At 33.3% G+C, this 13651-nt stretch overlaps 1 protein-coding gene across 2 annotated transcripts in view; it reads right to left on the reverse strand.

The window, feature by feature from the left end:
* The window catches only part of LOC144451960 (cGMP-dependent protein kinase 1-like), a 50013-nt gene that overhangs the window by 23130 nt on the left and 13232 nt on the right, over positions 1-13651 (reverse strand). For both annotated transcript variants that reach the window (XM_078142888.1, XM_078142887.1), the window contains exons 2-4: positions 2373-2539; positions 1207-1320; positions 371-476 (exon numbers count right to left, since the gene is read on the reverse strand). In XM_078142888.1, coding sequence (XP_077999014.1) covers positions 371-476; positions 1207-1320; positions 2373-2539 — 387 coding nt within the window. The remainder of the gene's footprint in view (positions 1-370; positions 477-1206; positions 1321-2372; positions 2540-13651) is intronic.

The raw sequence follows: 13651 nt of genomic DNA on the forward strand, positions 1-13651 counted from the left end.
CATTTATACTTTGATTGGAAGAACTGTAATGTGAAAGGGCACAGAACTACTCTTCAAAAATTCAAAAAACTACACGATTGATAAGGACATGAGAAAAACCTATATTTACCCATTTTAAAATGCACTTTTGTTAACAGTATAAAAAAAATTCCCTGAGTGTACTGTCGCAAGTCTACCCTATATGCAGAATTGGCTTCGTTGAGGTAAACTCAGTACATCAGCTGCTGTGCTACCTGGTTCCAACAAAAACATCAGACACACTATAGAAATTGTATTACACCCACATTACCAACCAAGATTAGACCATGGCGCCGGTTTTCCACAACTGTAAATATGAGATGTACATCAATAAAGTCTACGTGACACAAACCTTTTAAGAAATCGTATGTTTTCTTCCTGTCTTTGTAGACCTGTCTTCATCATTACCATTTGGAATACTTTTCGATCTATCGCCCAGATCTTTGAATCTGTTACAGCTGTATTTAAAGATATATTGATATCATGAAATACAGACAGACTGAGTGTATATGACTAAATAAGTGATAGGGAGGGGAGAGGGGAAGGGAGAGGGAAAACATTTTAGCAGGCAAGAGGGTGAGAGCTATACATACACACAAATATGCAGACACAGAGAAAGTGATGCCCAAACAAAATGGATAGAAAGAGAAAATAAGAGCGAAAAGAGAGCGAGAAAGATTGACAGAGACAGAGATAGAGCGAGAGAGTGAGAGATTGACAGAGAAAGAGCAAGAGAGACAAAGTGAGTGAGATTGACAGTCTCAGAGAGAGAGAGAGAGAGAGAGAGAGAGAGAGAGAGAGAGAGAGAGAGAGAGAGAGAGAGAGAGAGAGAGAGAGAGAGAGAGAGAGAGAGAGAGAGAGAGAGAGAGAGAGATGGTGTATTGAAATGTTACTGTTATCTGACAAACTGGAAAATTTATCGGCAGCAGAAATGACAGATTTAGAATGACAAAAACAGGTACAAACTTTTCCATACACAAATAGTTGTACTGGAAATAAACAAGGTGATTATATCTGTGAAAATGTCACAAACTAAATAAGACTACGTTCAACAAAAAATTGATGATTTCAAATGTTACTCATGATGCCCAGAATTTGAAGAATCCATTCAATATAATTGGATATTCTTATTTTGATTTACATTCATACCAAACTCTTTCATTTTAACCTGTCATAAACAATACTGACCTTTCACAGAAGCTGTTCTGGTACAATTATAGAGAATGGCCAATTCTCCAAATACTTTCCCAGGTCCCATTAGTCCTAAGACCTTGGTTCCTTTACTCACCTCCAGTTTTCCCTCTAAATATTTGAAAACGAGTAATTAAAACACAGAAATAGTTATCACATATCAGTTTAACCACACTCATGTGATTTTGTAGTCGTCTTGGCATTTTCATCATTCCTGAGTGAAAACATGCACCTTTTTTGAAACATATGAAAATAAATATTAATGCATGTAATTCAAAAACCAAATCATGTTTCATTTATATCACCAAATATTATGAACGACTTGCATTTTATTTTTAAATTTTTTTTTTAATTTATGACTTATTTTTTGGTAAATATCCAACAGCATTATTATACTGAACTCTTTGTTATCAGTCAATTCTACAATTACATTATCTTCACACATTCTGTAAAACCACAAATGGAGAACAGATGGTCTCAACAAAACTCAGCTCAAAAGGTTATAAAAATTCTGACCAGGTTTGAACCTGTTAAAATTGCATCATCAGGTCTGAAAAAAATGGATTCCTGTAAAAAAAAGTTTCATCAGAGTTACTGGTTCATCATGATATATTACTGTATGGGAAACTACCAGTTTTACTATATTTTGCCCTTTCAGTTATCAGGTATCCCTGACCTTAAAGTGGCACAAACTGAGTTTATAAGCTTTTTACGTAAGTCAAAATATTTACAAAAAATCTTCCATTAAACTATTCTAGTATAATCATTATTATCAATGCGTGCTGATCTATGACATTCCAATTTGTGTTCTAGCATTGGTAGTACTGTTGATTACATAGTAGACAGTTTCCGTACATTTTTTGATATGTCAGAAATTATGTCATCATATCGTTTATGAGTTATATCTTAATACCAGGTTTGAGTTCAGTTAATTGTAAGTGGTGGTTTAGTGTGTTTCAGTAGGTACAATAATGCGAGTACCTTTTAAATATGTAGTGAAATCTATGCCTAAAAATTTATAAACTCAGCTTGTGCCCCTTTAAGACTGAAAAATTTGTCATTGTAGGCACTCCACATTGCTGTTGCTTGCACAAACAACACCAAATCTTTTGCAGAAACACTTTTCATGTATGATGTTTACATAATCAGAATAGCGCCCTCACCAGCTGCAACATAGAAATGTGCTCCAGCATCGCCTTCCTTGATAACAAGCTGTCCTTTCTGGAATGTCTTGGGATACATACAATCCACAATTTCCCGGATTTGAGAAGCATCGAGATTCTTTGTAAAGTCATTATCCAGGATTGCGTCCTTTATGAGCTGCTTTGACCTGTAACAAAGACACGACAATAAGGAGATTTCAGAAAATACGTATCATGTACTACTACCTGTCGGACAGAAACGCACTATCAGGAACATTTTGAATAAGTTATCAAATTATATCAATTTTTTTTCTCAAATAATGGTAAATCTAGTTAACCATATTATCAAATAAAAAAATTTAGTTGAACAAATTTATGTTTTCCTGGAGGGATGCACAAATTTGTGTTATGGTAACTTTAATACTTTTGATCAAATTATACAAATTGAAGGAATGGAATTAAGAGATTTTTTATCAAATAATAAAATTATGGACGATTTATGATTAAATTATAACAGTATAGGGCAAGCAAAGTGAACAGGGCATATCTATACTATTGTTGGAGAATAGACAAAATTTACAAACGTTTCCTGAGCTCGATTCAATTCTCAACATTTCAGAATTGATACTTTTACTAATGGAACATAATGTAGCAATACTGTAGCAATTATGTAGCAATAATGTAGCAATACTTTTTATAGAATTGATTTCGATATTATTCCCGATCGTTTTTCTTCTTCAGGCAGTCAAGAAAATTACAAGTGACATAAGGGGCCTTGTCACTTTGAGTCAGAGACACAATAAATCACAAAATCTCATTTTCTGGCTGGAATAGGTAAATAATGAAGATCTCTCGACTCATTATGAGCACAGCATAAACAATAATTTAGACATGCATTTTCAGTATAAATACCATGTTTTCTGTTTTAACGTGTACAACTTGGTTTGTGTATGGTATAATAGAGTATAAATAATGCTTAGCATTTTGAGAGTTAGTGACAGTTTTTGAGAATTTTTGAGACTGACAAAATAAATCACATATGGAGTCATGATGTGTTAATGGTTAGATTGACATGCTTGGAATCTACAGGTTCCTGGTTCGAGTCTTGCACTGCTTGCTGTTTCTTTTCTGAATGGCTAAAGTCATTGGTAAGATTTGAACCACGATTACATCCTAGTCAGCCCAGCTGTATAACTGGGGACCTGGTAGGACAGAAGTTGCAATGTGAACATTTGAATTTCATACGCTTTCAAATAAAATATTTTGAGAACTTGCAGTTTTGATAATTCTTTAAAGAATGGTGATGAGGTTAGCAACATTTTGAAATCCTCCCCAGGGAGTTCAGCCAGTTATATAGACCTTTGTGCCACTATAGGTCTGTGCCAATGGTAATAATTGTACAGTGCTATACCTATGATATTTATTGTGGAAGGCACTTTCACAGATAACTCTACCATTAACATTAAATCATCAACATTTTGAAGATTAATGGGAAAAATTATTAACATTCGCAGAGATTGACACAAGAGATCATTACTTGGACAATCACGGATTGAAGTTTAAATTAAAAGTCACTTTTCTATCACAAATAGGGTGATTACATTGACATCCCTATCACGTTCACGCAGTCAAAATGGTGCCAGTATGAGATCCGATTACTTTGATCCCTACCGCTTGAGAACACAAAAGTGTACTTTGTGACACTCTAATTAGTTATTGCCATGGTTACATATTGATTTGTGCTCTTGTGAATGTACCTCACCACGGTCACCGTTGCCATAGAAACAAAAGTTAACAGAATCCCTATATCAATTTTCAGCAATGAAATACTCATGTAGTCATCATGAGTTGCCATGGTAATGAAAACGATCAATGTAGCAATGTCTATTTTTGAGCATACTACATTTTGTTAAAGAATTATTTCAACAGACAATAATTTTGAACCTTTACTGTTTGAAAAACTAAATTTTGAAATACTTGCTTGAGCTTTAGGTTCGGCTGAATTTCTGAATTTCATTCCATTTCGATGTGGTTTTAAATTTAAGCACCCCAACCATACCACATCATAATATTTTGCAGTTAATGAAAGGGGTATGATTTCAACAAAGTATGTAATGACAATCTTTTATTTTAAGTTATTTACACACACACACACACACACACACACACACACACACACACACACACACACACACACACACAGAGTGAGCGAGTGAGCGAGAGCAAGAGAGAGTGAGAGACAGAGAGACAGAGGAGAGAGGGAGAGAGAAAAGAGAGGGCCAGACAGATAGACAGACAGAGAGACAGACAATAAACAGATAGACAGATGCCTTCTCATGCGATGCCCATGCCTATACCACTACTGAACGTCATAAGGTTTAGTTGTGATAAAACACCTCTTGGCAGAACATTTTGGACAGCTTGCGGTTTTATGACAATGACAACAAAAATATACCATACAGTTTAGTTCAATTTGGTCGATTTTGCTTTCCCTTTTGCAATAAAGCACAAAATTCCTGATACATAATGTACATATGGCTATGCTATATGTTTTTGATATTTTCAGTACTACATCAGAATTGACAATTTTTATCTGTGTGCGAATCACTGCACACACTACTTTTTATTTATTTATGAAATCAGTTTCCATTTCACATAACATTTAATCCATCTCAGAAGCGTTATCAGATGTACCAAACTGTAAAGTCTGGTTTCCTAGCAACCACTCTATAATATCATCTTCATCTTTTGTCCTTCATTATGTAATCTCTCCCATCCAAATATCACTTGTGTATTAATTTTTAAAAAAAGATTACAAAACCCCTTTCCAATCACCTTTGAAAGAAGAATATGATAAATAAATGAAAATATTATTACGATAATAGTACATTTTTCAACATTATTTTTAAATCATTTCAGCAAAAACAAAAACATTATAGAGAGACACTGATAGTCAATTTTATTTGTTATGTTTATTTGTTCTATTTAATAATATCAAACATTATAAATTGTTTATCTAAGTTTCTCGGCTATTTTACCAGATCTAGGCTCGTTTACACTCACAATACCGTTTCAAATGAAAAAGTAACTATTTTGTTGTGTTTGCACCTATCGTTTACACCGAGATGCCAAAAACTCATATGAAAACAAACCGATTTAAAAAATGCTGTTGGTGTGTCTTTGGACACGATATCTCAAAAAATGTTGCATCAATTCTAATGATACTGAATTGCTATACAACTTTCCTATGCTAATGGCAAGAACGGATCATTTCGATATAACAGTGTACATTACTAGAGTCTCTAGACGAACTGTCCTGTAATAATGATAAATGTTTCAATTTTCCTTTTATCTTTTGGCAATAACATAATATCTGTTTACGAGCCCATAACAATTTCATCTTGACGAAAATATGTGTTCAACAACTTTCTTGCAAAGCCTAGTACATAGGTGTGAAATTGATTCCTACAGCCACTGAGAAATGATTGAACTGTGAATTATTTTTTCAATATTTGTGACCTATTAGAGAGATGGAAATTACTAACATTTCTGTTTTTCAATCATCATCTGTCATACATTATAGACATGGATGGTTATATGAGACATCTAGCCTCGAGGGATGAAGTCTGTGAAAGACTAGACTAGACGCCTCTGATGTTTCCTATACATTACAGCCAGAAACCATATTTGAAAATACATAGATGGAAACTAATGTGTTTCAAACACATAATATTTTGCTTTCCCATATTCTGTTGATAATGCTACAGGCAAAACATTTTTTCATTAACTGAATCAGTCTAAATGATAGTGCTGAACATAATGGAGATTTTTTCCTTATTTATATTCAAATAATACAAGGATTTGACATATACACAAACACATTTTGTAACGCCTCTAGCCTTACCAAATTACTTTAGTATCCAGTTGTGATAAAGAATACTTTAAAAGGCTTTATATTTGTGGAAAAGAGATATGACTGACGAGTATGTTTTGAAGATTAATATTTTAGTCCATAGACTTTATTATACTGTCTCCTTATACTAGATAATATTACTAGCTTGCAGCAAATACATTTCCAACAATGTGCAAATCGGATTATCATTTCTGTCAATTTGTATGGAGTATATACAAATTGCAAACTTGTATAGCAAATAAAATCTTTTATAATCTCTAGAAATACTATCATAGTAATCTGATGACAAACCCTGATGATGTCATCTTTAACATAATTTGCATATTTAAATTAGCAGCTGAAGAAATGTTCACTGATTCTGACAATTACGTTTCACTTATATATTGATAAAATAGTCTACTTTTTGCTTTAATTGTCTGTGTGTGTTTTCTTTTTTTGATAATATATAGATTTGTAAATATTTTATGATTTTTCTGTTCAGTCCAGATTCTAGATGGTAAGATATATGTTGTAACGTTCCACCCTCGCCTGTCTGCAGCAGTGCTCTGTGAAAGGAATTGACCAATGTGTGAGGGTGCCACATCATGGTATACCTTTAACGCCCTTACAGACCATCCACAATCGTACATATTCAAATTGATCAGCTTGTCCACAATTTATTAATTTCTATGATTGTAAGGTGGGGGGGGGGGGGAGGGGAGGGGGGGGTTTGACTAGTTGCAAGACAACTAATTTTCCTTTCCATTCCCACAATGTAGAGTTAATGTGTTTCAACATTATAGTGTATCTCTAATATATCTCTTGGAATAAAAGCTGAATAGCATAAATATTATACTACGTACACTACACCACACCACACTATACTACGACATATACACTACACTACACTACACCACACTACACTGCACCACACTACACTGCACTACACTACATTACACTGCACTACACTACACTGTACTTCACTACCACTAGACTAGACAAGACTACACTACACTGAACTACACTTCACTACCACTAGACTAGATTAGACAAGACTAGACTAGACTAGACTAGACTACACTAGACTAGACTACACTAGACTACACTATATGATGATCAAAGCGCTCACTATGTGTGTTTTATCAAATAATTATCATTCACAGTTATACCATGACGATTTATAATGAAACTGACATTATTTTATATTAGGATATATATCAAATATTATTGATTTTCACGTCATGATAGCATTCTGGAGTAACAAAAGCATGGCTGATATTACCGGTAACAGAAAGGACTCTGAAAGGTGATAAAACTACAAAGAAAGCAGCAGATTATTATCAAATACAGTTAATACAGACCAAGTACCAGGATTTCTGAGTGTGGTAATCTGACTAAAAATACACCAGGATTTAACTTGAGGTTATTTGTTGCTACGACAACATGTATTTAGGCATATGATGATGTCATTTCTACTCTTAAATGTGTAGCTTAAAAGTAAATTGGCAGGCAGGCAAATAACTAGATTTCACTGTTGCCAAAGTTACAAACTACATGTAATGGTTCTCTTGTTCATTTACACTGTGATTTTGGACAAATTTCCAATCTAGTCCAACCAATCAAAATAACAAGTTTATATTATTACCAAGGTTACACATTGATGTGTTCTTGTTAGTTCACATTGTAGAATTCAGACAAATTTCAGACGGTTTACTTGGTCAAAGTGATCAAAATAACAAGTTTGTTTTGTTGCCATAGTTACAAACTCATGTGCCCTAGTTCATTAATTGTGATTTTAAGGATAATTTCCGATGAACCTAGTTTAAACTCGGGCTACAAAACTGTTTTATTGATATATAAATTTGTTCATTTATAACCATGTCTGTTGCAAACAGCCTGACCTACTAGGGAACGCCACTCTAGGAAATAGACATTTTTAGAAACGTATGAGTTCTGGAGATCGAGTCACTTTATGATTTTACATTACCTACAATTACTAGTACAAAGGTGTGTTTAGTTATACATTCAGAATGCAAACGTGAAAGACAGTGGAATGTGCACAGGAGCATTGGTATCTTCTGTCCAGTAGACAACACACACATGACTTTGTTTTCTAAACATGTTGGTATTTTTGCCATTTTTCTTGCAAATTTACCCAAACGAAAAACCGAACAATTAGTTTACAGTTATGCTTTCGAGCTTTGATATAAATAACACAACATTTAATAGAAGAAAAATGACAACACATATTTACAGATATGTGTAGACCACCATTTTGACATAGCATCACCTGATAGAGAACATGTGGGTTGCTTCAAATCATGACACTATGATGCTACACGTATAAAACACACGTACATATACATGTGCATCTAAACCTCTCTAATATGCTGTCATTCGATACTGGTAAGTTTTCCCAACAATATTAATCTCATAAAAAGGAATGTATATATATATCCTAGTGACACACCAAATATATTTCATCACTATGGTAACATAGATGGATGAAAACAAAAATAGCATGAGTCCTTATTTGCATAATCATATTCTCCTGACTGTTGATTGGTCCTTATTTGCATAATCATATTTTTCAGAGTGTTGACACGAATAATGGACAACTTTGAACCTTTTTTTTGGTATCAATGTGATAAAAATACTTCTGACTCATAATTCTGAAAAATACTCTAGAGTTTCACATCTACTACATTTCTGCAGTGCATTATTAGTCTAAACAGTTCAAAATATCAACAAAAATTGAAAACATGTTATACTGCTCTGAAAAATGTAAATAAATTTCAAAATTGTTGTCATTCATGAACTACGTGTCAAGAGCTGTCCATAATCTCTTCTCAAATAAGTCCCCCTCGCAATTGATGTGAAAATTCAGCAGTTTAACCCCAAAGTAGGAAAATTCTATGTGAGTTCACCATATATCCTACCAAAGTTCCCCACAAAACTACATGTTTGCATGGTCAGATTATAGAAATCTGTTCAAGGTTACCACTCCCATCCTCAACCCCATCCTCAACTCCAACCTCGGCAAAAATGCCAAACCTTCAGAAATATACAGCATTTGACTCACATACTCTATGAATTTGAACAACATCCAAAAATGAGACAAACTTACGAAACGGAAGATAAGAAATATAATTACATATTATTTCCACAATATTTTTTCTTTGTTCTGACAAGGAAAATAAGAGTGACCTAAGGGGCCTTATCACTACGAGTCGCTTTTTTTCTCTCTCTCGAATTTTTCACAAATTACGCTTGTAGAGGTATAACTTTATTATTTCTCAATATTTTTTCTCATATTTCAAACACTGCAGAACCAGGACGTTAAAGTAATAGGCACAGATTATCATGGTATAGAATGACCAGGGTATACAATCCATATTTTCTGTTCAAAGACAATAACTTGACTTGTGCACGGTATAATATGTACGATTTATAGTGTGTTCAAGAATCTGTCATCAAATTTAATATTATGTATATAGTCAAAATTCAATTTTTAATATTGTTAATTTTTAAGTCACACATACAAAATGTCATGACATTTGATGTCTTCTTATAGTATTCACAAAAGACATAACCACAAAACTGTCATTGTGAGACTGGCGTTCTCTATAGTATTATCCTGTTGTCATGGAAATGTTATTCACTGTAACAACAGTGAAATTAAATTGCTACTTTATGATCGACTTCATCTCTCATCATTATTGAAGTGGAAAAGTATCGTTATTTTCCGTTTGTGCTTGAAATTGGTAATTTTACGCTTATGATAGCTGACAATGAAATTATGCATTCTGTTAATGTGTACTACATGATAGTACAGCGATATCTCCTTTTTTCTACGGTTTGATTGGTAACAAAGCAATAAATTGGCTTATTCACAAATTTTCACTGATATTCAAAAAATTTACAGTCTAGGTGTCAAGTAAGTTCGCTTATATCTCATTTTTTTATACCTCAAACGATAAAAAAGAATATATAGTCACTGAATAAATAATGTCATAGTGTGGGCAATAATTCCAGAAAGAACTGCATAAACAATTCTAATGAAGAAATATTACATAGAGAGATAAATATTATCAACAAAACTCATCATGGAATATTTATACTGTACTGGAGATTGTCAGGTATATAAATTATTTGTAACCTTTGTACTCACAAGCATTACTGTGCTTGCTAAAAAATGTATCTTTCTAGAAACCATACAATTTCAAATGACATCGTACACCGTTTTTTTATCTTAATCTTGAGAAATTATATACATATCTAGTTTTAATGTCAATTCAAATATTAGAAGCATCAACTGATGATCACGCAATGTCATACAAGCTCAATCTGGGTCTGGCTTCAATGCGATTGATGAACTTTATTTTCGCACTTAAACCCAATTTTGAAAACTTTCATACTTTCAATGATAACAGTTTCTGTATTTACTACTGAGATGTTGATAAATTTATTAAAATTTACTTCTAATGTGATATATAGTGCTGGGTTTCTGGGAGTATTTTAAAGTCCTGGTTTGTAACTCAATAAATTGTAGAAGATTAATAAATATGTAAAATCTGTGTTATTGTACAGACAAGAAACTTTTTACACATATTTTTTTTTAGCTTTTTTGCAATGTATTGAGCTACAAACCCAGACTTTGCATATGTTGTGGCACATTATTTTTAAAGTCGGACGCGATGATAAAATTGTTTTGTAAATTAAAAATCCAAAATAAATACCTAATCCCCATCCATATGACCACTTTAATACATAGTTGAAGTACATGTACGTCACTGTCAATTAGTCTCTCAAAGGGTATTATTTTTTTGTCTCTATATAATGCTGCAAATAGAATCAGTCAACTGAAATCCTTTTCAATATCAAATCTCAACAATTTCCACAGGAATGATAGGGATATGTGTGATAGATGGGTACTAATACACCTGGATATTCTGACTATTTTCACATTGGATTTTCATTTATTTAAGGAAAATGATTGAAATTCTAAAAACTGAAATGTCATATTTGATGGTTGAGATGAATTGTCCATAAATGATAAGTATGCAATTATAATTTCCAAATTTCATCTTTTCTGACATCATCATTTAAACGTATTACCATGGTAATTCGATTACACTCATTGACATTGAGTTGATTGATCTAAATCACAGATTTAATAAGAAGTGAGGTGCTACTGATGAAGCTGTGTGAGAAATAATTGTGTCAAGGGAAAGCAACAGATTTAATGAGATTGGGAGATAATGAGCAACGAGCTGTCAACGAATATTGACAATTACCATATAATCTATATCTTGGATGGACGTGACTGTTGCTTCAGACCATGCACTCTGTCAACAATCAATTTTCTGGTTTCGCAGCTGCACTGTGATACAACGCTGATGTTGTTACATGATCTATGCTTGTTTTGTCTTTATTGCGTTTGAAATAACACTTTCATAATGAAATGATGGAAAGACATGCTGACCTCTTTAATTGTGAGTGATAAAACAGAGACTATACGACATCAATGACAGAGAGGGATTTTATGTATAAAACTAAGGGTATGGTCAGGTGACAACCATCCCCCTCAATAGTATGTGCAAATCCCCTATGCAGCATAATGACATTGATGGGGAGACAAGTAATGGAACTTGGAACTGGCAACAGGTGTAGTCACAAGACAGCAAACATTCTTAGAGTATGATAACAGTATGACAGTTGCTATAAATATTAACTTTTAACCTCTGCAACCATGATGAGATCATGTTTTCATAACAGAAATTGAAAATGTCAAACTATATTGTATTAATGAATTAATAGATTAATTAATAAATTATTTTTGACACAATTATGCACATTCACATGCAATTATATATGCAAATATATTCACTTCATCTGTCACATGATACTCACACATTCAAATAGTAAAAGCAAAGGTGGATATTTTTCCAGTCGACTAATTTAATTACCAAGTGTCATCAAATTCACATGACGTTCCGTTCTCTAACAGCAAAATGTGCTAGATGATGAATACCGCTATATGCATGTAATTAGGATAATCATAATCAACAAGATACAAATATAGTGTTGTGCTTTGTTGTATATTGTGCAAATTTTACAATATTCTTTCAGGTAGGACTGTCTTGCCTTGTTGCCGTGGCAATGGGATGAGGCAATTACCAGGATGTGTGCGGAAATTACTGTCGGAATAGAGATGAGTTTTCAGTGTAAGTGTCTCAAGACGACGTATTAGAGAAGCATAATTGTCTACGAGTTGTGGAAGATACTCTACGATAATAAAACCCCGTACTTATTCTCATTATCTCTGTATGTCTTGCGTGTTCACTCTATCCTATTACAGGTCTTAAAGCCAATGCAAATCCCCTTTTTCATCAAACTTGATACATTTAATGGAACACCTGTATAAATATACCTGTATGAATGTACTATAATGCTGTAAGTTTAGTCTGCAGACACCAGCATGCACCTTATCAGGTTATACCACTTTACAATGCAGAAGTCTGATCAGGGTTGAATGACAGTCAAATAATCTTCACTCAAAAAGATATATTGGTTGTTTTATCTAGACCTAATATTCAATGCTTTTGGAAGGTATGCATGGTAATCCATGAATAAAAAGTATTTTCAAGGGGATTTCAGCAAAAACAATGAAAATAAATTGCAAATAAAAATTTAGTATTTCACAGTATATCTTGCAGTCCACTGCATCTTAGAAGCAAAATATTTAATGTAAAACAGCTTTGACTATCTCATATAATCTATTTTAGTGGCCTGACCTTGCCAGATTGTGTACATACACATATAATTCATTTTCATTGTTAATTTTCTCATATTATCTTTCTTGAAATAGTAAATTAATTATTGAATTACTTGAGATGTATATCATGTTACTCAGGAGTAGAATACAGAAACACATCATTGTAAAATCGGCATAGCCTTCAGGTTTACTGAGATAGCCGCCCACTAAATCTATTGTTCTTCGATGTGGTACATTACACAAGTGGGTGAAACTGATAGCGTATCCTCTTTTGTGTGATTGTAATCATCCCGTGATCAACATAGCATAAACATTGGAAGTCCCAAAACAACACCGCAAGTTTATGGAACTCTAAATAAACTAGTTTTCAGTGACGCCTCCCAACTGAGATTATAAGTAAACCAACGGCTATTCAATAGCTTATCACTGTTGTATCAACATGTTGCAACAATAGTTATAGTTTGTGTCTATCTTAGAAAACAGCTCATGACTATCAGGATAATATTAGTGCCTTTACACAGACACATTACTCTGTCTTGTACGAATGACAGAGACAGAAATGTTATATTATTGTCTTGGAAGAGACTACACTTATTTATACATGTAAAGAAATGAAAACAATGGTATTAA

Source organism: Glandiceps talaboti, chromosome 22, assembly GCF_964340395.1.
Source record: "Glandiceps talaboti chromosome 22, keGlaTala1.1, whole genome shotgun sequence".
In the NCBI taxonomy this organism is placed as follows: Eukaryota; Metazoa; Hemichordata; class Enteropneusta; family Spengelidae; genus Glandiceps; species Glandiceps talaboti.